Genomic DNA, 27,442 nt, shown 5'->3' with positions numbered 1-27,442 from the left:
CTCAACAATTTCCTGTGTGTATCAAGAAGCATTGTGGGAAGCATTGGATTCAACATTGGCCAGCTTCCCTTGTGGAACGCTTTAGACACCTTGTAGAGTCCATGCCCTGACGAACTGAGGCTGTTCTGAAGGCAAAAGGGGTGCAACTCAATATTAGGAAGGTGTTCATAATGTTTTGTACACTCAGTGTAGTTTACATGTTGTCAATAAGCCTTTGATTCTAAGCTAACCCTCGCCTGTTTTGCTCCACGGTAGCACAAGTTTCGGTTTGTTGTTAAACAACCAAGCCGTCTATATGTCGGAGTGTTACCTGTAAGAAGTGTATAAAGTAGCAGAGCACCAGTCTGCTGATTTCAGGCAGAGACTGCACCACTCTGATAGCTGCTTCAGGATCCTCATAGTTACTGATGCACTGCTGATAGAAGCTCTGAGGGATAACTGGCTCCTCCAGCTCCCTGTACCACAGCTTCAGCAGAGACGCTAGGGGAGAGAGATGTTCTTATTTTTTAAATGTATTTCTTTTTCCGTACATTTGAGAACAATCTTTACTTCATTTTACCAGAACTAAAAAGATAAAAACCAAGTCCCCCCCCCACCCTCTTTTTCCACTGTACACAGAACCCCTCTGATGCCCACACCTCTGCTGTCCCCCAGGCATGATGGAGTGCTGACTGCGCAATATACAGAGAAGGAATTTAGTGGGGGTTTTTTGTTGTTGAATGAGAGGGATTTCTTTCTTACCCGGGACGTTGGGGTCCCCAAGATTTTCTGGAATATTCCACTGATCCACCTGCAGCTTCAGTGCATTCACCTCGTCAATATCTCCAGGCACCCTGAGGGAAGAGACACACAGCAGATAGGTTTATCAGCTGCTACAGACGAGGAAGCGATAGGAGATAAAGCTATGTCAACGGAGGACATACAGTATTATGATGGCGTTGATATTGATTGTTGTAGTGTGATAATGCTCCACTAGGTGGTGCAGCAGGTCCTTTAAAGGGACATTTCAACACTAGCCAGTATTTGGGGTGTTTTTCCAGTCTCCCTACATAATTATGAGTGATGAGAGGGTGTTTCAGACATAATTATGCACTATAGCTGTAGTTTTGAATTTACTCGCCGGGAAAGTTCAACCACTGACGTCATTGGTTGATTGACTCAGCTGTCTGATAAATTCTTTTTATGGAGTCAAGTTTTGTAGCAATTATTGTGGCCTTTGTGTTTCGTTCGATTGCACGATCATGCTAGAAGCGTGTAGATTTGGTCATCATTGTTCAATAGAGCCACTCAACAATGTTCCAATCTGCCAGGACATTGCAGGATACCTAGGTTGACTCCTTTTCCTTGGCTTTGTAAAGACTACAGCCTGACAGGAGCCATACTTCCTTGTTCTCACCCTCGAAGGCAGGCTTTTCAAACCGGTGGCGGTAATAGTTTACAGGTTCGCAGGTGCTATGTTACCGTGCATTGGACTTGAATATCACAATGAATTGATCATGAAATTGAAGTCAACACTTTATTGGTTTTTGATGCAGCTGGAATAATTTAGTCACTTGTCAGTACATTTAGTAAAACACATTATATACATATCTACAACAGCTAGCAATGTTTATACCACAATGCAGTTGTGAGCATACTAGGCATTCTATATTATACTACAACATCAGTACTGAATATGGATGTTGTGTTGGCTGAATGTTCCAGGCAGAGTTCCAGAATGTTCAGCTGGTGAGCCTCTTCTTGTGTTGGGTAATGGCAACTGGTTTAGCAGGCTTTGACGCTGTGGCGATGTTGGCAGGGATGTTGGGTTTGGGGGGATCTGGCTCTCGCTCCTTGTAGACAACCGTCTGGTTCTTTCTGCACTCCACAGCCAGGTGGACAACCGTCTGGTTCTTTCTGCACTCCACAGCCAGGTGGACAACCGTCTGGTTCTTTCTGCACTCCACAGCCAGGTGGACAACCGTCTGGTTCTTTCTGCACTCCACAGCCAGGTGGACAACCGTCTGGTTCTTTCTGCACTCCACAGCCAGATGAACAACCGTCTGGTACTTTCTGCACTCCACAGCCAGGTGGACAACCGTCTGGTTCTTTCTGCACTCCACAGCCAGGTGGACAACCGTCTGGTTCTTTCTGCACTCCACAGCCAGGTGGACAACCGTCTGGTTCTTTCTGCACTCCACAGCCATGTGGACAACCATCTGGTTCTTTCTGCACTCCACAGCCAGGTGGATAACCGTCTGGTACTTTCTGCACTCCACAGCCATATGGACAACCGTCTGGTTCTTTCTGCACTCCACAGCCAGGTGGACAACCGTCTGGTTCTTTCTGCACTCCACAGCCATATGGACAACCGTCTGGTTCTTTCTGCACTCCACAGCCAGGTGGACAACCGTCTGGTACTTTCTGCACTCCACAGTCATGTGGACAACCGTCTGGTTCTTTCTGCACTCCACAGTCATGTGGACAACCGTCTGGTTCTTTCTGCACTCCACAGTCATGTGGACAACCATCTGGTTCTTTCTGCACTCCACAGCCATATGGACAACCGTCTGGTTCTTTCTGCACTCCACAGCCAGGTGGACAACCGTCTGGTACTTTCTGCACTCCACAGCCAGGTGGACAACCGTCTGGTTCTTTCTGCACTCCACAGCCAGGTGGACAACCGTCTGGTTCTTTCTGCACTCCACAGCCAGGTGGACAACCGTCTGGTTCTTTCTGCACTCCACAGCCAGGTGGACAACCGTCTGGTACTTTCTGCACTCCACAGCCATGTGGACAACCGTCTGGTTCTTTCTGCACTCCACAGCCAGGTGGACAACCGTCTGGTACTTTCTGCACTCCACAGCCAGGTGGACAACCGTCTGGTACTTTCTGCACTCCACAGTCATGTGGACAACCGTCTGGTTCTTTCTGCACTCCACAGCCATATGGACAACCGTCTGGTTCTTTCTGCACTCCACAGTCATGTGGACAACCGTCTGGTTCTTTCTGCACTCCACAGCCAGATGAACAACCGTCTGGTTCTTTCTGCACTCCACAGCCAGGTGGACAACCGTCTGGTTCTTTCTGCACTCCACAGCCAGGTGGACAACCGTCTGGTACTTTCTGCACTCCACAGTCATGTGGACAACCATCTGGTTCTTTCTGCACTCCACAGCCAGGTGGACAACCGTCTGGTTCTTTCTGCACTCCACAGCCATATGGACAACCGTCTGGTTCTTTCTGCACTCCACAGCCAGGTGGACAACCGTCTGGTTCTTTCTGCACTCCACAGCCAGGTGGACAACCGTCTGGTTCTTTCTGCACTCCACAGCCATATGGACAACCGTCTGGTTCTTTCTGCACTCCACAGCCAGGTGGACAACCGTCTGGTTCTTTCTGCACTCCACAGCCAGGTGGACAACCGTCTGGTACTTTCTGCACTCCACAGTCATGTGGACAACCATCTGGTTCTTTCTGCACTCCACAGCCAGGTGGACAAGCCTCTCATACACTTTCTTCACCACCCACTCCTTCGACCTCTTGCAGGAGATTTGTTGTACTGCAAGTCTCCTGGAAAGACATGAAGACTGTTCATGAGGATGTGTAACCATAAAATAAACCATGTTCATCTATAAACTAAAAAGGGTACAGTAGACTGGTATATGATATGTTCCATTATTGACTCGGAGTGTGCCATTGAGATGGGCTGTTAGCAAATATGTGAAAAGTTTGAGTTGACGTGTAGACAGTCTAGTTGTGTATTGTTGTGTATGAGCACCTACAGTTGTTGAGTAGACAAGCACTGTCAACAATAGAGTGAATAGTCTAGAAGAGTGCACTAACAGACCCTCTCCCCTATGCCAAAGAACTGACTGCAAGGGTGTGAAAAGTTTGACGAACACTTGTCTTGTAGACAGTTTAGTGTATTGGTGAATTTTTGTTCATGTCAATAGATCATGCATACGAACGTTCAAACACAATACCCACCCTCAACAGACAGTAGTCAGTCACCCACACCATCCCCTCCTTACTAATACCTAATTTTCTCAAATGTAGCCTTCAAGCCTTGCAGTCATAATAGAGACAAAACTACAGTAGAAGTTGTAGCCTACTTGTAAACAGATCAACTTTGACAACAAGACCTGTTTATGCCTAGCTCCAGTATATTATTTGCTAATCATGGAAAGATTTAGTAGATTTTAGTCAGATTTTAGAAGGTGACTTTAGAAGGTGTCACTAGTCTCTGGTGTGGCGCTTGACCATCTGCAGGTTCTATGAAGTTGAATTTAAGTATTTTTAAGACCATTTGAATGCCACTTGGAATGCAATTTAATACACATTTTTAGGTCTGTGCATGGAATACACCTGCTAATGTTCCTCTCCAGAAATGAGTCCATGTTGCCAAAAAGTTGTATTTATAGGGCTAGCTCTTTCCCCAAAGGCTATAGCCTACATGGCTCATATTATCAGGCAGGTGTGCTATTGCAGCCATGAACATTCTCCTGTAGTCTGACGGATGTAGTAGCATAGCGGCTAGGCTATAGATGGCTGAAGCATGGGGTTGCCCATCTGCATTTGTTTAGGCTACCCCAATGGGCTAATCATTAGCTATATCAAGTGTTCAGAATTTTTACTTGGATACCAATACCAGCTCATTATAATGATACTCAACGTTAACAATACCACCGTGAAGAAATGCCTTCAAATAAAATATACAGCACTGTTACTGTATAAAACAGGTGGTCAACTCTCCATCTGAAGAGCTAGGCCATTGGGTGTGCATCCTTCTCGATCCAGCACTGCTCAAACACACCAGGGTCAGCTTAACAAGGTCCCGTTGAGCAGTTTAGTTGTAGAATCTGGTGTGTTAGAGTAGGGCTGGATCAAAAGCCTGCACACCCAGTAGTTCTCCTGGAGGTATTATGCTATGACATTAGAACATTACAACATTAGCCTACAACAAAGAGGTCTAATCAAAGAATTCCCTCATTCAGTGAATTAGGTATCAAATGGCAATACTTCCAAGGAAGGTAGCTAAGGGTGAGGGATCTAGACTGACTATTTCCAGTGCCAAGTAAGACATGAGAGAAGTTCGCTATTTCATCTAATATGTTCAAGGAATGCATGATGATGTGCAACATGTCGAAATAGGATCGGGAATAATCAGATATATTTTTGGCTCTTTAGAGATGAATTTACCTGCATGTTTTTGTGCATATTGGCCTAAGCTATGCCTATGATACATAATTTACCACCTGAGGAAGTGAGGACTCAAAACACAATTAGCTAGATTGCTAACTCTAAATATGATATTGTTGCTAGATGGAAAACAGAAAGGAAAACGCCGCACACTGCTGCTCATGCTCCCAGGTGAAATGTATTTACAACAACGTTTCCACCCTTAGGTCATCAGGCATTCACATCCCAGTTGGGGGTGGAAGGTCCTATATATAGGGGCAGTACTCAGTGACATAACTTCCTGAAACTTTAAGTAAGAAAATGTATAACATAATTTCTAGATAGCCATGCAATTGATTTAACAGTAAATTGAATGTCCTACAAAAATATTCCATTGGTAGGCCTATATAGGCTACTTGATGTATTCACTGCAAATGACAGGGTCCTCTCCATTCTGCTGGTACATCATCTCAATTATATACTCTGTTTGTGGTGTTGTTTCTTCTATATTGACAGTTGAGAAATAATTGTTATACTCACATAAAGCTGAAACTACTATGTTTTAACTTCTTATGGCTGGGTGGCAGTATTGAGTAGCTTGGATGAATAAGGTGCCCAGAGTAAACTGCCTGCTACTCAGGCCCAGAAGCTAAGATATGCATATTATTAGTAGATTTAGTAGAAAACACTCTGAAGTTTCTAAAACTGTTTGAATGATGTCTGTGAGTATAACAGAACTCATATGGCAGGCAAAAACCTGAGAAAAAATCCAACCAGGAAGTGGGAAATCTGAGGTTTGTAGTTTTTCAAGTCTTGGCCTATCCAATATACAGTGTCTGTGGGGTCATATTGCACTTCCTAAGGCTTCCACTAGATGTCAACAGTCTTTAGAACCTTGTTTGAGGCTTCTACTGTGAAGTGGGGGAGAATAAGAGCTGATTGAGTGAGGGGTCTGCCAGAAGGGCATGAGCTTCAGTCATGCGCGCACCCATGAGAGGTAGCTGAGTTCCATTGCATTTCTAAATACAAAGGAATTCTCCGGTTGAAATCTTATTGAAGATTTATGATAAAAACATCCTAAAGATTGATTCTATACATCGTTTGACATGTTTCTACGGACTGTAATGGAATTTTTTGAGTTTTCGTCTGGCCTGTGCGTCGTGAATTTGGATTTGTGAACTGAAGGCGCGAACAAAAAGGAGGTATTTTGACATAAAGGATGGACTTTATCGAACAAAACAAACATTTATTGTGGAACTGGGATTCCTGGGAGTGCATTCTGATGAAGATCATCAAAGGTAAGTGAATATTTATAATGCTATTTCTGACTTCTGTTGACTCCAACATGGTGGATATATGTATGGCTTGTTTTTGTGTCTGAGCACCGTACTCAGATTATTGCATGGTGTGCTTTTTTGGTAAAGCTTTTTTGAAATCTGACACAGCGGTTGCATTAAGGAGAAGTTTATCTAAAGTTCCATGCATAACACTTGTATTTTCATCAACATTTATGATGAGTATTTCTGTAAATTGATGTGGCTCTCTGCAAAATCACCGGATGTTTTGGAAGCAAAACATTACTGAACATAACGCGCCAATGTAAACTGAGATTCTTGGATATAAATATGAACTTTATCGAACAAAACATACATGTATTGTGTAAAATGAAGTCCTATGAGTGTCATCTGATGAAGATCATCAAAGGTTAGTGATTAATTGAATCTCTATTTCTGCTTTTTGTGACTCCTCTCTTTGGCTGGAAAAATGGCTGTGTTTTTCTGTGACTAGTTGCTGACCTAACATAATCAATTGGTGTGCTTTCGCTGTAAAGCCTTTTTGAAATCGGACACTGTGGTGGGATTAACAACATGTTTATCTTTAAAATGGTGTAAAATACTTGTATGTTTGAGGAATTTTAATTATGAGATTTCTGTTGTTAGAATTTGGCGCCCTGCACTTTCACTGGCTGCTGTCATATCGATCCCGTTACCGGGATTCCAGCCATAAGAAGTTTTAACAACAGTAACAGTTGTTGTTTTAAAAATGGTGTCTTTCCCGAAATTACATTTCAAAATGTTGCTCAACTGTCAGTATACTTGCCCTTGCATTTCTCCTTTCACTCTGTGTGGAAAGGGGTGGAGCAGGAGTGAGAGCCTGCAGCGAAACAAGGACAGGGCAGATCCTTGCTCTCTCCTCTGGCAACGGCCCAACTCGCACAGGCACACGCACGTGATGTGCACACGCAGAAGCGCACATGTGGATAGCTCTCTTAACATCTTAAAGTGGCCTCAAGTATACTTTGATTTTCAATTGTTTTCTGTTTTTGCTGTGGTGGCAACAATTAAGCAGTGCCACTGAAGACACTCGGTGGCATCTCTTAAGACCTTTGAAAACTGAATTTAAGACTTAACCTCTATGGGACCGGCGGGACGAATTCGTCCCACCTACGTAACAGCCACTGCCATCCTGTGGCGCGATTTTCAAAATCTTCAAAATCATATTACTTCAATTTCTCAAACATATGACTATTTTACAGCCATTTAAAGATAAGACTCTCGTTAATCTAACCACACTGTCCGATTTCAAAAAGGCTTTACAACGAAAGCAAAACATTAGATTATGTCAGCAGAGTACCAAGCCAGAAATAATCAGACACCCATTTTTCAAGCCAGCATATAATGTCACCAAAACCCAGAAGACAGCTAAATGCAGCACTCACCTTTGATGATCTTCATCAGATGACAACCCTAGGACATTATGTTATACAATACATGCATGTTTTGTTCAATCAAGTTCATATTTATATCAAAAACCAGCTTTTTACATTAGCATGTGACGTTCAGAACTAGCATACCCCCGCAAACTTACGGGGAATTCGCTTAACATTTTACTAAATTACTCACGATAAACGTTCACAAAAAGCATAACAATTATTTTAAGAATTATAGATACAGACCTCCTCTATGCACTCGATATGTCCGATTTTAAAATAGCTTTTTGGTGAAAGCACATTTTGCAATATTCTAAGTACATAGCCCAGGCATCACGGGCTCGCTATTTAGACACCCGGCAAGTTTAGCACTCACCATAATCATATTTACTATTATAAAAATGTCATTACCTTTTGTTGTCTTCGTCAGAATGCACACCCAGGACGTCTACTTCAATAACAAATGTTGGTTTGGTCCAAAATAATCCATCGTTATATCCGAATAGCGGCGTTTTGTTCGATGCGTTCCAGACACTATCCGAAATAGTAAAGAAGTGTCGCGCGCTTGGCGCAATTCCTGACAATAAAATTCTAAGTATTCAATTGCCGTACGTCGAAGCATGTCAACCGCTGTTTAAAATCAATTTTTACGTCATTTTTTCGTAGAAAAGCGATAAAATTCCGACAGGGAATCTCCTTTTCGGCAAACAGAGGAAAAAAATCCCAAAGGCGGGGGCGGTCGGGGTCACGCGCATAAGCTAGTGTCTCTTGATGGGCCACTTGAGAAAGGCGATAATGTGTTTCAGCCTGGGGCTGGAATGACGACATTCTCTTTTTTCCCGGGCTCTGAGAGCCTATGGACGACGTGGGAAGTGTCACGTTAGAGCAGAGATCCTTAGTAAATGATAGAGATGGCAAAGAAGTTCCAGAAATGGTCAGACAGGCCACTTCCTGTAAAGGAATCTCTCAGGTTTTGACCTGCCATTTGAGTTCTGTTATACTCACAGACACCATTCAAACAGTTTTAGAAAATTTAGGGTGTTTTCTATCCATATGTAATAAGTATATGCATATTCTAGTTACTGAGTAGGAGTGGTAACCAGATTAAATCGGGTATGTTTTTATCCAGCCGTGTCAATGCTGCCCCCTAGCCCTAACAGGTTAAGGACTTTAAATCAGATAAATGAATGTAATACTTTTTAAGGACCCACGGACAACCTATTGATGTTGATGCCTCTGCAGATCTTGATGAGATCGGACTCTAAATAGAACAGTCACATTAGCCTCGTCAGTAGTTAGTTAGCTAGCTAGCTAATGGTTAGCTAACATAACCTAACAAAGCTAATGTTAGCTTGCAAAGTTACAAATCACATCGCTAGATAGCAGCTGGCTAATTACATTGATATGCTTTGGAATGTTCAGCCAGCGTATTATTAAAGCTAGCTAGCTAGCTCGATTTTGGTTTAGATAAATACATTTAGTTCGCTAGCTAGCTAGGTAAAATTAGCTACCTTACCTCAGCTTGTCCTCTTTTCCACTGCACTGATGTTGGCTGATCAGATGCCTTCTCCTCTGAAGTGAAGGGAATGGAATAGCATCACTTGTCAACGACATACCAACTCCATCAGTTGAGACTTCAGTTCCTTTTCTAAATCCTCTGGCTGAAAGTGCTGGCTACAAACAGACATTTTGATATTTCTCACATCAATTGGATATACCTTCACAGGGCTGTCCTCCACGTCCTGAAATTGTTATGAATTCTGGATATTGTGGTTTGCTTACAACCAGGAAATGTAGCTAACCCGTTTCTACCGATGCGGACACGCTTGTATTTGCGTGTAGTGAGGGAAAAAAAATACTTTAACACATGATATGCTAATATCATGTTAATAACATTTATTGTGAAAGAGAGCAGCTGTGAAATTTCCCTTTAAGCTGCCCAGGGAAGACCAAAGCCATGTATTTAATACATGGCTCTGGGGACAACCACGGTATCACTTCAGCATGTTGCCGTGGTCTAGTCCACATGATCCCAGGTGGACATGGTTATACAATACCACTCAGATATAATTTGTGAGAAAGGCGTTTCATGTCCGCAGACACGGACATAGCAGTGCTACACGTCTGGAGGTATCCTTTACATGGGGACTGATTGTGCCAAGGATAAAAACCAAAGCAAAATCACTGAGCCACAAGGATAACACCAGTCATTCCCCTGACACCGGGATCCCTGTCAAGTAAAAATAAATAAACCGTGCTGCTCAATAAGAAAACAAAAATAAAGACAATCCTCTGACAGCAGGGTTTTAAAAAAAATGTCAGGGTAGAATTCCTGTCAATGTTCAAATCACACACCAGACTGAAGGGAGATGTGAGTGACAAAATGAGAACTGTGACAAAAAGGGAACTGTCTTAAAATATGTTTACAGTATCTCACATAACCTCCTGTTTGTTTTATGTACAAACCTCCTGTTTGTTTTATGTACAATCCACAGTCTGTCAGTATGTGATGAGACCTTAGCCAAAGAGGAACTTACACAGTGACGGTGTGCAGAAGACTGGACTCTAAATGTACTTCAATACAAACAGAATGGGAGAGAAAGAGGAAACTCTGCCCACTGTATTTACATTCACATACACAGGCATAAAACAATGTCTTTAATCATCGGATGCTTTTATCTGAAGCATGAACGGCCAAAAGCTTCATTTGGTGGATTTTCATTATTTGCTGTGTGACAGGGATTTAGTCTGTGAATTTGTATCATTTGGTAATGTCAAACATATTAATGTTTGTTTGAACTACCATTTCTCTGTAGGACCACCCAGTCTGTCTGAGCCATGAGCAGGGCTTGGGCCCGAGTTTGAAGGGGTCTTCAGAGCGCCAGACATCTGTACCGATGCCCCAGGAGAGGGTCTGAATCAGCGAGAACAGCGTACAGTCATCCCCTCCATTTTTCCTCCACAGCCCAGTCAGTAAGGATTAACCTCCCCAGGTTAACCAGACAGGGTGTTTGTTTAACTGATTAACATAGCCTGAGATCAGAGGAGAAAGAGCCTCACTTCCTCCCCTCCCGACCAATGGGAGTCTCTGATGAGGCTGGTCCTATAACGCTGCTGGCCTGGGGCTGGGAGAGAAGGAGCAGAAGAGTTCTGTCTGTCTGTACTGCTAATTACTGCTGTAACAAAGGCTCTGACCCAGTCTGGTTCTGCATACCATGTGTGTCAGGGATGGCTATACTGTATTTTCTCCCATGATGCACGCCTGTCTTTCTTTACCCCATAACGCTACTTACCCCGTCAAAGTGATCCTCATCTGTGGAGACCATTTCTGGAACCCTAAGTTTATCCAGTTCTACCAACATTGCTCTTCTCCCCCTATCCTTCCACCGTGACGCCCACCCCTTCTCCCAGGAGCCGAGCCTGGTGTGGTGGTATGGTGATGTGGTGGTATGGTATGGTGGTGTGACTCCTCACCTGAAGATTCCCTCTGTCTGGGCCCCTCCCAGGGCTAGGACGTACTGAGAAAGCTGCACCTGCACCCAGGGGAGCCTGCGCTCCGGGAACAGCTCGTTCTGGCGCTCCATGATCTCCTCCAGGGCACTGCCGAACAAGGAAGGGGTCACGATGGCATTCCTCCCCTGGTCTAACTCCTCCAGGGTGGGCTTCCTCAGACCCTGTGGGGGGGGGTGAGTAGGAATAAGGGACCTGTCCCTAAACACAGCTCTAGAAAGTCTATTGATTTAAGCTTAGAACTGGTTTTAAGCTGACTCTTATCTAGGTACAGTGTCTATCTATGTAAGGCCCAGGTGGAGTCGCTCACACTACTGTAACTTCCCTACTGCAATCACAGCTGAACTGTAGGTCAGGTCCCTCATATACAGAAAGAAGTAGACAGGAGACACCCAGCCATGTTTAAAGCCCAGCTTCCATCTCAGCAGCTCCGAGGGGTTAAATAAGGTTTAAAAGAAAGAATGGGCGCTGGAATGTATAGCGGACATTTTAATGGGTCCTCAACAATTCTGCTATCTTGTGTGTTTTTTCCCCCCACAGATCTTAACTGTTTTTTTTTACATAATGTTTCCGCCATTGCTTCCTATGACCATAAAAATAGCTTCTGGACATCAGAACAGCGATCCCTAACCTCGATTTGGATGAAGATTTCTACTTCAATGAGTCAGCGGCACATACTGCTTACCCCAGACCCCAATCCCCTGACATTCAGACGAAAAATAAACGGCGATATAGAGGCCGACGTGCGGGTACCCTGATGAAACTATGGCAACAAGTAATTAATCATCCTCTACCCTCTGTTCAATTGGTGTAATACTAAGGAGGTCTCGAGGTTCTGCTCGCCTGAGTTAAAATACCTCATGATGAGCTGCAGCCCATGCTACTTACAATTTCTATTTTTTGTAGCTGTCTACTTACCACCGCAAACCGATACTGGCACTAAGACTGCACTCAACGAGCTGTGTAAGGCCATAAACAAACAAGAAAATGCTCATGCAGAAGCGGCGCTCCTAGTGGCCGGGGACTTTAATGCAGGCAAACTTAAATCTGTTTTACCTCATTTCTACCAGCATGTCACATGTGCAACCAGAGGGAAAAAAACTCCAGACCACCTTTACTCCACACACAGAGACATGTACAAAGCTCTCCCTCGCCCTCCATTTGGTAAATCTGACCATAATTATATCCTTCTGACTCCTGCTTACAAGCAAAAACTAAAGCAGGAAGTACCAGTGACTTGCTTAATATGGAAGTGGTCAGATGATGTGGATGCTACGCTTCAGGACTGTTTTGCTAGCACAGACTGGAATATGTTCTGGGACTCATCTGATGGCATTGAGGAGTTTATCACATCAATCACCATCTTTATTTAATAAGTGCATCTACGACGACGTCCCCACAGTGACCGTACGTACATATCCCAACCAGAAGCCTTGAATTACAGGCAACATCCGCACTAAGCTAAAAGCTAGAGCTACCACTTTCAAGGAGCGGGACACTAATCTGGACATTTATAAAAAAAATCCTGCTACGGCCTCCGACAAACCATCAAACAGGCAAAGTGTCAATACAGGACTAAGATCGAATCCTACTACACCAGCTCTGGTGCTCGTCGGATGTGGCAGGGCTTGCAAACTGTCATGGATTACAAAGGGAAATCCAGCCGCAAGCTGCTCAGTGATGCGAACCTACCAGAGCTAAATGCCTTCTATGCCCAGTGACGCGAGCCTACCAGAGCTAAATGCCTTCTATACCCAGTGACGCGAGCCTACCAGAGCTAAATGCCTTCTATGCCCAGTGACGCGAGCCTACCAGAGCTAAATACCTTCTATACCCAGTGACGCGAGCCTACCAGAGCTAAATGCCTTCTATGCCCAGTGACGCGAGCCTACCAGAGCTAAATACCTTCTATACCCAGTGACGCGAGCCTACCAGAGCGAAATGCCTTCTATGCCCAGTGACGCGAGCCTACCAGAGCTAAATACCTTCTATACCCAGTGACGCGAGCCTACCAGAGCTAAATACCTTCTATACCCAGTGACGCGAGCCTACCAGAGCTAAATGTCTTCTATGCCCAGTGACGCGAGCCTACCAGAGCTAAATGTCTTCTATGCCCAGTGGCGCGAGCCTACCAGAGCTAAATGCCTTCTATGCCCAGTGGCGCGAGCCTACCAGAGCTAAATGCCTTCTATGCCCAGTGACGTGAGCCTACCAGAGCTAAATGCCTTCTATGTTTGAACCATGAGTGACAGCACCAGCTCTGCGTGGCCGGTGTAAGTAAGATCATTAAACAGGTTTACCAGGACACGCACTCCGGGCATGTGCTGACCAGCTGGCAAGTGTTTCAAGCAGACCACCATAGTCCCTGTGCCCAAGAATGCCAAGGTAAACTGTCTGAATGTCTATCGCCCCGTAGCACTCACATCTGTAGACATGAAATACTTTGAAAGGCTGGTCATGGCTCACATCAACACCATCATCCCAGACACCCTGGAACCACTCCAATTTCCATACCACCTCAACAGATCTACAATTGATGCAATCTCAATTGTACTGCCCCCTACTCTTTCCCACTTGGACAAATGGAACACCTTCGTGAAAATGCTGTTCATTGAATTCAGCTCAGCATTCAACACTACGTACTGAACACCTCCCTCTGCAACTGGATCCTGGACTTCCAGACGGAACGCCACTAGGTGGTGAGGGTAAGCAACAACACATCCGCCACACTGACCCTCAACACGGGGGCCCCTCAGGGGTGTGTGCTTTGCCTCCTCCTGTACTCCCTGTTCACCCACAACTGCATGGCCATGCACGACTCCAACACCATCATTAAGTTTGCCGACGACACGACGGTGGTAGGCCTGATCACCGACGACATTGAGACAGCCCATAGGGAGGAGGCCAGAGACCTGGCAGTGTGGTGCCAGGACAACAACCTCTCCGTCAACATCAGCAAGACCAAGGAGCTGATCGTGTACTTCAGGAAACGGAGGGCTGGGCACACCCACATCCACATCGACAGGGCTGTGGTGGAGCAGGTTGAGCTTCAAGTCCTCGGTGTCCAGATCACTAAGGATCTATGATGTTCCAAACACACCAACACAGTCGTGAATAAGGCATGACAACGCCTCTTCCCCCTCAGGAGGCTGAAAATATTTAGGATGGACCCTCAGATCCTTAACAAGTTATACAGCTGCACCATTGAGAACATCTTGACTGGCTGCATCACGGCGTGGTATGGTAACTGCTTGGCATCTGACCGCAAGGCGCTACAGAGGGTAGTACATATGGACCAGTAAATCACTGGGGCCGAGCTCCCTGCCATCCAGAACCTCTATAGCAGATGGTGTTAGAAGAAGGCCGTAAAAATGTTCAGACTCCAGCCACCCAAGTCATAGACTGTTCTCTCTGCTACCGCACAGCAGGCGGTACTGATGCAGCAAGTCTGGAACCAACAGGACCCTGAACAGCTTCTAACCCCAAGCCATAGGTCTGCTAAATAGTTAGTCTGAGTAGCTAGTTGATTAACTATTTAACTATCTGCATTGACCCTTTTTGCAATAACTTTTTTTGACTCATTACATACGCTGCTGCTACTGTTTGCTATCTGTCACTTTATTCCTGGTTATATGTACATACTGTATCTACCTCAAAGACCTCGTACCCCTGCATATCAACTCAGTACTGGTACCCCGTCTATACAGCCAAGTTATCATTACTCATTGGGTATCTAATATATATTTTATTATTATGTGTTTTACTTTTCTATTATTTCTCTATTTTCTTTCTCTCTGCATTGTTGGGAAGGGCCCTTAAGAAATTATTTCACTGTTAGTCCACACCTGTTGTTTATGAAGAATGTGACAAATAAAATTTGCTTTGAAATATAGCCCCCAGTAAAAGTGCCTGGCCTGGGGCTGCAGTAAGGCTGCAGTGGGCAGGCTGTGGGCTGGCTGATTACAGGGTGGGACACAACAGAGGACAGGGTGGAGGTTGGGAGATGGCTGCTCTACTGGCTGTCTGATGGAGGGGTGGTTTGGTAGGCACAAGCTCAGACTTGAATCCCCTCTTTAGATCCACGTGTCCAGTGGGGATTTGGGAGAGAGCGGGTGGCGGAGGGGGTCTGAAGGGTTGTTGTAACGCCCCCGTCTCAGTTTTGGTTTACAGATTAGTGCCTATTTTGCTGAGGACTCCTAACGGCTCAGTGTGATGATTGCTAACACATGTGTGAGCTCCCAGAATGCCTCGCTTCATAGCCGACGCTAACCTCAGGGGCAACACTAACTCACTAGAACAATAGAAACATTCCACTTCTTTTTGTCTGCTGGGAGAGTTGGAGTTCCTAGATCATTTAGATAATTAGAATATAAAACTGCAGCAGAATGTCTGGAAATGAAATGTCAATCCAGTCCAACAGTGAGAGATTGAGCAGTGAGTGATGGAACAGTGAGCGATAGAGCAGTGAGCGATGGAGCAACCCCCCTCTGTCTTTGTATTCCTTGCATGACATCCCTCCCTGGCCATTTTAATAGTGTTTTAGGATGACCTTACCTTTTTGCCCCCAGTGACGGCGACCTTCTGCAGCTTGCGGTAGCAGTACTTGGCATATGTGCTGATTGGCAGGCCTGGAGAGAGGGGAGATGACAGACACCATTACTGACCAATCCTGAGGCAGTAATACAATTCGTTACCATTTTCTATCTGCATGTGAAAGTCCTCAGTGTCAGTTCCACAGGAGTTTGGAGTAATACCCAGGGGTCATAAACCACACCGACAGAACATGTTACCAATGAATCATCAAAACCAAATCTGTTCACCACAGGGCATTTTGGATATCAGCTCTGCTGCACATTCCAGGAAAATCCTGCACAGTCACCATGGTGTATTATTACCGTATTATCGAGCTGAAGGGAGCAGCTGTACCTCAAGGTTAAAGCCACCAAGATATCAAACACTAAGTATTACTATCACAGATAGTATCACAGATAGTACTGCTACTGTTATTAAAGCACTATTACTACTATCATTATTGAATCTGCATTTTTAATTGTGCTTCAACTGCTTCTACTTTAACTGCCAGTCCTACTACTGTCTATCAGAACCCTTTGAAGAACCCTTTTTGGTTCCAGGTAGAACCCTTTTTGGTTCCATGTAGAATCCTTTCCAAGAGTATAGAATGAAGTATTGGCCGGCCAACACATTTTTTTCTTCTGTTGTCCTTACTCTGTGAGAACCAGAGTTCATCTTGGCTGCAGACCCTGGTGCTGAAACTACATCACACAGATTTATGGCAAACAGGTGAAAGTCGTTCACAGCCTGTCCTCAGCAACAAAACAGCAGCAGGAGGTTTGGCAGAGGGTTAGCTGAGTTGAGTTTTGAGAGACTACGAGAACCTGAGGCTTTAAAAAGGTTTTGCAATTGTCTCCTATCGTAAGTCTAATGATTCACACACATAACTGACATGGTGTTGATTTCTGGAGGGGGGATTTAACTTTGTTCTTTCTCCTCAACGGGAATGAGATGGATTTCAATTATGAGGAAAAGTAATTCAATCACGGGACAACTTTACGGCTTCATGAAACAACAAAGAGAGAGGAGGGGTGCTGACATATCAAAGTAAGGTCCTCAGGGGGAAGAGGAAAGGGGGGGGACTCAAATTGGGCAGGTCCCAGAGACCAGGCGAGGAAGAGAAAATGGAACACTGACAGGGCTGTCGTTCATCAGCCCGCCCAGGACCTAGTGTTACTGTAGCACTGTATCGGCTCAGAGGACCAGACACCAGACTGGATAATACTACTGGGTCATTCACCTCCGAGCACAGCTGTGAGGGCTCATGGCCAAGCAGGCCTCAACAGGGATAGTCAGAGAGGTGACCCGTCACACAGCCTGATGACCTCAGTCCAGAACAAACCCTTTAACTTCTCCTCCTCTTCTGACCGTGTTTACAGTGTTGTCAACATAGTGGATGGAGGGCTTTTTAACAGAGAAGGAAAAGAGAGTTTTATAGGAGTTGTTTTAGGCAGAAGTCCTCTTTTATTTGGCTGTAAAAACACATATTTAAGAGGCAGGGCAGTGGTTTCACAAGCCCCTGTCTCTGCTCTCTGATCTCTGTGCTGCTGACACACACACATCGCTGCAGGACTGCAGGACACACACATCGCTCTGGCTCAGGACTGCTGCTGGGAACACCTGCTACAAGATCTGCTCCTTCCTTTTTTCTAGACCTTATTGTCTTCACATCCCTCGTCTTCTCTTATCCTCTTTTATTCACTTCTCTCCTCACTCCTCTGCCCCTCACAATCCTTCATTTATTTTCCTCTTCTCTAATGGTTTCTGTACTGTTATTCTCTCCTGCTCTCCTCATCTTTCCATTTTCTCCTCCTTCCTGAGCATTCCCCCTCTCTTGCTCTCTCTCTTGCACTCTTTCTCTCTGTCGCTCTCTCTTTCTCTCTTCCTCTCCTCCTTCCCAAGCATTCCTCTTTCTCTCTTTCTCCTCCTTCCTGAGCATTCCTCTCTCTCTCTCTCTCTCTCTCTCTCTCTCTCTCTCTCTCTCTCCTCCTTCCTGAGCATTCCTCTCTCTCTCCTACTTCCTGAGCATTCCTTCCTTCTCCTGTGTTGTTAGGGTTGGAATGACAAGCATGTGGGAGCGGTGGACTGATTTCCCCTCTTATGTGTCAGATGATGTTACTGAGGCACATAGCCCAGGCAGGGTAGAGGGCTGGCTTGTACCACTGAGCACCACGGTTAAGACCTCTGAGACTGTTATTAAGGCTCTGAGAGACAGAGAGAATCCTGTGTTGCCTTTCCACTGCCTGGGGGTCATAATCCCTATATGATACCACAAGAAGACAGAGAGAGGACAGGGTGGGGCTACATGGACGTGTGTGTATAAGTCTGTTACCATGGCTGTAAATGTGTTTGTATGCATAAAAAAAACATACAGAGAACTAGGGAGTTGATGTGGGGGATGGTGGGCATCTATAAAGCAGGTGACATAAAAGATCCAACAGTCTCTTCATTACTCTCCACTTGTAGCCTGTTTGTGTCTGTGGCCTAAGCCTCAGCTGAGTGTCCAATGGGATCCAGCGATCCCACGCTAAACAGGGACAGCCAGGGCCAGAGAAAAGATTCAGAGGAAACGGAGAGTATTTGCATACAAATAGTTGGTGGTGTAACGGCCAACCTTTAATCCTCCACAGAGAGAAGAAGAGGCCCCAGCCACTCCACTCCTCTGGCCCACGCTCCCCTTGTACTGGGGGCTTAACTGGGCTTGGTCCACTGTTTCATTTCCAGGACACCCACTGCTGCCACCACAATGCCTGGCTGCCCAGCCTGTCTGAGGCCCATGAGCCGGCCCCATTGTCAGCCACACGTTCTTAAACGTGCCACAGAGAGATCGGACACTACCAAAACAAACCCCCTACGCCCTCTTTCTCCTCTTTTGATGAAGATCTGGAGCCGAGGCCCCAAACTGGCGCCCAGAACAATGCCCACTCAGCAGCCTGGGCCCAGAGAGGCAGCTGGTGAAGCCCACAAAGATGCCACCTCCCTACCTTCAAAACATTCCAACGACCATCCCCATCCAACCGCGCCTCCACCTTTATCGGTACCCGTGACAACACTCTCACAAAGACAGAAGTACCTCATGTCTTCAGTGACAACACTCTCACACAGACAGAAGTTCCTCATGTCCTCAGTGACAACACTCACAAAGACAGAAGTTCCTCATGTCCTCAGTGACAACACTCTCACACAGACAGAAGTTCCTCATGTCCTCAGTGACAACACTCTCACACAGACAGAAGTTCCTCATGTCCTCAGTGACAACACTCTCACAAAGATGGTAGTTCCTCATGTCCTCAGTGACAACACTCACACAGACAGAAGTTCCTCATGTCCTCAGTGACAACACTCTCACAAAGATAGAAGTTCCTCATGTCCTCAGTGACAACACTCACAAAGACAGAAGTTCCTCATGTCCTCAGTGACAACACTCTCACAAAGACAGAAGTTCCTCATGTCCTCAGTGACAACACTCTCACAAAGACAGAAGTTCCTCATGTCCTCAGTGACAAAACTCTCACACAGACAGAAGTTCCACATGTCCTCAGTGACAACACTCTCACAAAGATGGTAGTTCCTCATGTCCTCAGTGACAACACTCTCACAAAGACAGAAGTTCCTCATGTCCTCAGTGACAACACTCACAAAGATGGTAGTTCCTCATGTCCTCAGTGACAACACTCTCACAAAGACGGTAGTTCCATATGTCCTCAGTGACAACACTCCAGGGCAGATGTGGAGAACAGTGTGACCAACTGTTTTCTACTACAGTGCGGGGAGGAGAGTCAGTCAACAAACATCTCAACCTCCCACAACTCTCCCATGCTCTATAGTCTCTTAAATGATGTAGGAAAGTGGAGTGGACTCTGTCACAGTACTAGTACAGCTGGTAACACAGTGAGTGGACTCTCTGTCACAGTACTAGTACAGCTGGTAACACAGTGAGTGGACTCTCTGTCACAGTACTAGTACAGCTGGTAACACAGTGAGTGGACTCTGTCACAGTACTAGTACAGCTGGTAACACAGTGAGTGGACTGTCTGTCACAGTACTAGTACAGCTGGTAACACAGTGAGTGGACTCTGTCACAGTACTAGTACAGCTGGTAACACAGTGAGTGGACTCTCTGTCACAGTACTAGTACAGCTGGTAGTAGTAACACAGTGAGTGGACTCTCTATCACAGTACTAGTACAGCTGGTAACACAGTGAGTGGACTCTGTCACAGTACTAGTACAGCTGGTAACACAGCGAGTGGACTCTCTGTCACAGTACTAGTATAGTTGGTAGTAGTAACACAGTGAGTGGACTCTGTCACAGTACTAGTACAGCTGGTAGCACAGTGAGTGGACTCACGGTCACAACTAGTACAGCTGGTAGTGGTAGCACAGTGAGTGGACTCTGTCACAGTACTAGTACAGCTGGTAGCAGAAGTGGCGGCTTGGTTACGCTCACTGTGTAGTGCCACAAACTCAACAGAAATGTAGTAATGATTTAAGTTTAAACTATGAAGCCTGTAAGATTCGTTGACAAGCTAGTGGTGCTCATCCTGTCAGCTGATCTGTGAGAGTTGGTAGGCATAGATTATGTGTAGGCCTACTGCAGCTACGGCTGCATTTCAGATACACGTCCTAGTGGGGAGCATATCTTTCTTGTGTTATTATATAAAGCAACGGTTGTTGATGTGTACGGCTACATTACAAATAAACGTGTGTACATTTGAAGAGCAGTAAGACCAATCTACCTTGTGTTGTTAGTGCTTTAAACAACACATGGATTTAAAATGCCCCCTCAGGCATGTCATCCTGGAGCCGGGCCTGGGACTCTCTCTGTCACAGTACTAGTACAGCTGGTAGCAGGACTGGGGATTACTGTGCGATGTGATGTGGTTTCAGTCTGGGTCTTGGTGTGGTAGACGCAGTGTGTTTGGCCTCAGGGTAGAATGCTGCATCATGAGACCAGCAAAGATGCTGGGACACAGCTCTGAGGAGCCATCTGATTGTTCAAATGAACCCACTAGGGCTGTCCCCGACAACAACAACAAAAAATATTGGTCAACCTTTTCTTTCAACCAATTGATTGGTCAACCTTTTTAAACGTGTATTTTTCCATATATAGACACAGACTATGTGTTTAATAAAATCAACCATATGCACTGAACTTGTCTGATGCTTTAAGCACACCGTTTGATTAAATCATTAAGACACACAAATTACTGAAATAGAGCCAGATATCAAGGTTGCCTAATCAGAAGCAAAAAAAAAAACATTTTCCCGACCCTCTTACTCCTGCTGCTGGCCTTTGCAGATTCTGCCTTTATGCTCCAGAAGTTGCCGGTAATAGGCTACACCAGGGGTCAGCAACCTTTCCATTTGGAGTGCCAATGTATCTTACCATTTCTACCAATCTGCGTGCCGATCATTGCCGATGCGTGTGCATATCTCTTTGGAGAGGGATGTGCCTTGTACATCTGAGCTACACTCACCTTAATCTTGGACCATGGCAAAACCGCAGCCTCCTCAATGGATTAGTCGACTTAGACAGGTGCAAATCAGACAGGTGTCTCAAGAAAAATAAGATATATTTGCAACTGCTTGACAAAAAAAATCTTGGTCAACCAACGGCCTATAGACCAAATAATCGACCAGTTGACTAAATGGGGTCAGCCCTAGAACACCCAGAATCAAATGCCCTTAAATAACATCAACTGCAATGTCATGACACCAGTGGTGTAAAGTACTTAAGTAAAAATACTTGAAAGTACTACTTAAGTAGTGTTTTTGTGTATCTGTACTTTATTATTTATATTTTTGACTACTTTTACTTCACTACCGGTACATTCCTAAAGAAAATTATGTACTTTTTACTCCATACACCATACACTTTCCATGACACCGAAAAGTACTTGGAATGCTTGGCAGGACAGGAAAATGGTCTAATTCAGAAACTTATCAAGAGCCCATCCTGGGTCATCCCTACAGCCTCTGATCTGGCAGACTCACTAAGGACATACTTCATTTGTTAATTACATCTTAGTGTTGGAGCGTGCCCCTGGCTAGCCGTACATTTAAAAAAACAAGAAAATCAGGCTGTTTGGTTTGATTAATATTAGAAATGTTCAATTATTCATACTTTTACATTTACTTTTGATACTTAAGTATATTTTAGAAATGATATTTACATTTAATACTTAATATATATTTAAAAGCAAATACTTTTAGACTTTTTCTCAAGTAGTATTTTACTGGGTAACTTTCACTTTTATTTGAGTCATTTTCTATTAAGGTATCTTTACTTTTACTCAAGTATGACAATTGGGTAGTTCACCCACCACTGTACGACACACACAGAGAGCTGGGGTGATTCAGACTATGTCACTGACCATCCCGAGAGGGACTCTAGCTGTAGAACCATTACAGAAAGTTGCAGTGGTTTGAGGTAGGAAATACACTCACTTACCTAACAGCTACTTTATAACAAACAGCTACTGTTTATGTATAGCCGTGGAATTCTTTGAAAGGCTCACATCCACACCATCATCCCAGAAACCCTGGGCCCACTCTAATTCGCATACTACCACAACAGATTCACAGATGACACAACCTCTATTGCACTCCACACTGCCCTTTCCCACCTGGACAAAAGGAACACCTATGTGAGAATGCTATTCATTGACTACAGATCAGCGTTCAACACCATAGTAACCTCAAAGCTCATCACTAAGCTAAGGACCCTGGGACTGAACACCTCCATTTGCAACTGGATCCTGGAATTCCTGACGGGACGCCCCCAGGTAGTGAGGGTAGGCAACAACACATCCGTCACACTGACCCTCAACATGGGGGCCCCTCACGGGTGCGTGCTTAGTTCCCTCCTGTACTCACTCTTCAACCACGACTGCGTGACCATGAACAGCTTCTACCCCCAAGCAATAAGAATGTTAAATAGTTAGTCTATTTAGCTATCTGCATTGACCCTTATTGCACTAACTCTTTTTGACTCATTACATACGCTGCTGATACCGTTTACTATCTGTCACTTTATTCCTGGTTATATGTACATATCTACCTCAATTACCTCGTATTCCTGCATATCAACTCAGTACTGGTACCCCGTCTATATAGCCAAGTTATCATTACTCATTGTGTATTTATTATTGCTTTTATTATTATGTGTTTTACTTTTCTATTATTTCTCTATTTTCTTTCTCTCTGCATTGTTGGGAAGGGCCCTTAAGTAATTATTTCACTGTCCACACCTGTTGTTTACGAAGCATGTGTCAAATATTTTTTGGGGTTCTGCTATACAGTATGTGAGGATGGTGGTGTCTCCAATTGAGTCTAGGTAGTGGTGTCTCTTATTGAGTCTAGGTAGTGGTGTCTCTAATTGAGTCTAGCAAGGTGGTGTCTCTTATTGAGTCTAGGTAGTGGTGTCTCTTATTGAGTCCAGGTAGTGGTGTCTCTTATTGAGTCTAGGTAGTGGTGTCTCTTATTGAGTCTAGCAAGGTGGTGTCTCTTATTGAGTCTAGGTAGTGGTGTCTCTTATTGAGTCCAGGTAGTGGTGTCTCTTATTGAGTCTAGCAAGGTGGTGTCTCTTATTGAGTCTAGGTAGTGGTGTCTCTTATTGAGTCCAGGTAGTGGTGTCTCTTATTGAGTCTAGGTAGTGGTGGCTCTTATTGAGTCCAGGTAGTGGTCTCTTATTGAGTCCAGGTAGTGGTGTCTCTTATTGAGTCTACGTAGGGGTGTCTCTTATTGAGTCCAGGTAGTGGTGTCTCTTATTGAGTCTAGGTAGTGGTGTCTCTTATTGAGTCCAGGTAGGTGGTGTCTCTTATGGAGTCTACGTAGTGGTGTCTCTTATTGAGTCTAGCAAGGTGGTGTCTCTTATTGAGTCTAGGTAGTGGTGTCTCTTATTGAGTCCAGGTAGTGGTGTCTCTTATTGACTCTAGGTAGTGGTGTCTCTTATTGAGTCCAGGTAGGTGGTGTCTCTTATTGAGTCCAGGTAGGTGGTGTCTCTTATTGAGTCCAGGTAGGTGGTGTCTCTTATTGAGTCGATGTAACGGTGTCTCTTATTGAGTCCATGTAGTGGTGTCTCTAATTGAGTCTACGTAGTGGTGTCTCTTATTGAGTCCAGGTAGTGGTGTCTCTTATTGAGTCTAGGTAGTGGTGTCTCTTATTGAGTCCAGGTAGTGGTGGCTCTTATTGAGTCCAGGTAGGTGGTGTCTCTTATTGAGTCTAGCAAGGTGGTGTCTCTTATTGAGTCTACGTAGTGGTGTCTCTTATTGAGTCCAGGTAGTGGTGTCTCTTATTGAGTCTAGGTAGTGGTGTCTCTTATTGAGTCCAGGTAGGTGGTGTCTCTTATTGAGTCCAGGTAGGTGGTGTCTCTTATTGAGTCTAGGTAGTGGTGTCTCTTATTGAGTCCAGGTAGGTGGTGTCTCTTATTGAGTCCAGGTAGTGGTGTCTCTTATTGAGTCCAGGTAGGTGGTGTCTCTTATTGAGTCCAGGTAGGTGGTGTCTCTTGTTGAGTCTACGTAGTGGTGTCTCTTATTGAGTCCAGGTAGTGGTGTCTCTTATTGAGTCTACGTAGTGGTGTCTCTTATTGAGTCCAGGTAGGTGGTGTCTCTTATTGAGTCCAGGTAGTGGTGTCTCTTATTGAGTCCAGGTAGTGGTGTCTCTTATTGGGTCCAGGTAGTGGTGTCTCTTATTGAGTCTAGGTAGTGGTGTCTCTTATTGAGTCCAGGTAGGTGGTGTCTCTTATTGAGTCCAGGTAGTGGTGTCTCTTATTGAGTCTAGGTAGGTGGTGTCTCTTATTGAGTCTAGCAAGGTGGTGTCTCTTATTGAGTCTACGTAGTGGTGTCTCTTATTGAGTCCAGGTAGTGGTGTCTCTTATTGAGTCTAGGTAGTGGTGTCTCTTATTGAGTCCAGGTAGGTGGTGTCTCTTATTGAGTCCAGGTAGGTGGTGTCTCTTATTGAGTCTACGTAGTGGTGTCTCTTATTGAGTCCAGGTAGTGGTGTCTCTTATTGAGTCCAGGTAGTGGTGTCTTATTGAGTCCAGGTAGTGGTGGCTCTTATTGAGTCCAGGTAGGTGGTGTCTCTTATGGAGTCCAGGTAGTGGTGTCTCTTATTGAGTCCAGGTAGCGGTGTCTCTTATTGAGTCCAGGTAGGTGGTGTCTCTTATTGAGTCCAGGTAGGCGGTGCCTCTTATTGAGTCCAGGTAGGTGGTGCCTCTTATTGAGTCCAGGTAGGTGGTGCCTCTTATGGAGTCCAGGTAGTGGTGCCTCTTATGGAGTCCAGGTAGTGGTGCCTCTTATTGAGTCCAGGTAGGTGGTGCCTCTTATTGAGTCCAGGTAGGTGGTGCCTCTTATGGAGTCCAGGTAGTGGTGTCTCTTATTGAGTCCAGGTAGTGGTGTCTCTTATTGAGTCCAGGTAGGTGGTGTCTCTTATTGAGTCCAGGTAGGCGGTGTCTCTTATTGAGTCCAGGTAGATGGTGTCTCTTATTGAGTCCAGGTAGGTGGTGCCTCTTATGGAGTCCAGGTAGTGGTGCCTCTTATTGAGTCCAGGTAGGTGGTGTCTCTTATTGAGTCCAGGTAGGTGGTGCCTCTTATTGAGTCCAGGTAGGTGGTGCCTCTTATGGAGTCCAGGTAGTGGTGTCTCTTATTGAGTCCAGGTAGTGGTGTCTCTTATTGAGTCCAGGTAGTGGTGTCTCTTATTGAGTCCAGGTAGTGGTGTCTCTTATTGAGTCTAGGTCGTGGTGGCTCTTATTGAGTCTAGGTAGTGGTGTCTCTTATTGAGTCCAGGTAGTGGTGTCTCTTATTGAGTCCAGGTAGTGGTGTCTCTTATTGAGTCCAGGTAGTGGTGTCTCTTATTGAGTCCAGGTAGGTGGTGTCTCTTATTGAGTCTAGGTAGTGGTGTCTCTTATTGAGTCCAGGTAGGTGGTGTCTCTTATTGAGTCTACGTAGTGGTGTCTCTTATTGAGTCCAGGTAGGTGGTGTCTCTTATTGAGTCTAGGTAGTGGTGTCTCTTATGGAGTCCAGGTAGGTGGTGTCTCTTATTGAGTCCAGGTAGGTGGTGTCTCTTATTGAGTCCAGGTAGTGGTGTCTCTTATTGAGTCCAGGTAGTGGTGTCTTATTGAGTCCAGGTAGTGGTGTCTCTTATTGAGTCCAGGTAGTGGTCTCTCTTATTGAGTCCAGGTAGTGGTGTCTCTTATTGAGTCCAGGTAGTGGTGGCTCTTATTGAGTCCAGGTAGTGGTGGCTCTTATTGAGTCTAGGTAGGTGGTGTCTCCTCTCACTATACAGAGAGGTCCCCTCAGCCATGGCCTGGACAGCATTACTAATGCTCTTTAGGCCAGAAGGTTAGGAGGAGACAGGGCCAGGGATGATCACTCCTATAACATGGCTATCTGCCTGCTAATCCCTGCCTGGCAGTGTGTGTGTGTGTGCCAGCCTGCCCAGCTGGGCAACAGAGATAAAGCACAGAGGGAAACACATTACCCCAGCTTTTGTTCCTCAAGGCTCCTTTGTGTGGTTCTGCTAATCTGATGTGAATGTGTGCAATACCTTCAATTGTCAATCTCATATAGAAAGAAACACGTTGGTACAGACTATCAGTAACATTTCAAATAAGTAATTAACCCTAGTGCTAACCCTGACCTTAACCCTTATCCTAACCATAAACTTAACCCTAACACTTAATCTAAACTTTTACTCAAACTCTTATTCAAACCTAACCGTAACCTTAGCAACCAGTTGCTTATCAACAGATAGTATGACTATCAACAAACTATCTGTGGAACATCTACTAATGGAAAATCCGGACTATCCAAATAAAGTGTGATCATAGGTTAATATTTTCTGTGAGTGTCGACCTGCCGGCTGTAAGATGGTGACACTGTGAGGACTACTTTGGATCAAGCGTTTTAATTAATACTTGTAACTGCTATCCTCTAGGAACACATTTTTGTATATGTTTTTCACCCAAATAAATTTAATTCAACTGTTAATCCTTCCTCTTTTTCTTCTGTGAATGAACAAGTGTTACTGTAGTGAAACTCACCCTCTTCTTCTTCCTCGTTGTTCTGCTTCCTCTTCTTCCGGGACTTTGAATTCTTCTTGTTCTTCATGTCCTGTTGTTCCATAATGTGCTGCATGACTGTAAATGAAGTGGCGAGGAGGACGGAAAGACAAAATGTTATTTTGATTAAAGATTTGTCGCAATAACGCTCTTCCCAGTGTCTAGGTCTGAAAAACAGATGATGGTGTTTTGTGCTGGGCTCTCTCAACTTTGACCCTACTCCCACTCCTTTTTTTCTCCTCACTTTTCCAGTGCTGCATCCTGTTTGATCTGGCCCGAATCCCAGATAATAATAGCTGGAAAACTAATATCAACTGTCTGTTTGTGAACGCACGGGAATACCGGATACATAAACACACCTCTGGATGCACCCAAGTCTAATCAAACAAATAAATCATATTTATTCCAAAACCACCAGCTACAGGAAAAC

The 27,442-nt window shown here is 44.9% G+C and overlaps 1 protein-coding gene across 2 annotated transcripts in view; it reads right to left on the bottom strand.

Annotated features, from left to right (window-relative positions):
* The window catches only part of LOC106566473 (rho GTPase-activating protein 39), a 139,818-nt gene that overhangs the window by 2,527 nt on the left and 109,849 nt on the right, over window positions 1-27,442 (bottom strand). For both annotated transcript variants that reach the window (XM_014134542.2, XM_014134545.2), the window contains 5 exons: window positions 26,995-27,090; window positions 15,935-16,008; window positions 11,345-11,544; window positions 742-833; window positions 311-480 (listed from right to left, as the gene is read on the bottom strand). In XM_014134542.2, the coding sequence (XP_013990017.1) occupies window positions 311-480; window positions 742-833; window positions 11,345-11,544; window positions 15,935-16,008; window positions 26,995-27,090 (632 nt within the window). The remainder of the gene's footprint in view (window positions 1-310; window positions 481-741; window positions 834-11,344; window positions 11,545-15,934; window positions 16,009-26,994; window positions 27,091-27,442) is intronic.

This window comes from Salmo salar, chromosome ssa13 (assembly GCF_905237065.1).
Source record: "Salmo salar chromosome ssa13, Ssal_v3.1, whole genome shotgun sequence".
In the NCBI taxonomy this organism is placed as follows: Eukaryota; Metazoa; Chordata; class Actinopteri; order Salmoniformes; family Salmonidae; genus Salmo; species Salmo salar.
The sequence above is the reverse complement of the archived record's forward strand: the minus strand, read 5'-3'. Positions and strand labels throughout refer to the sequence as shown.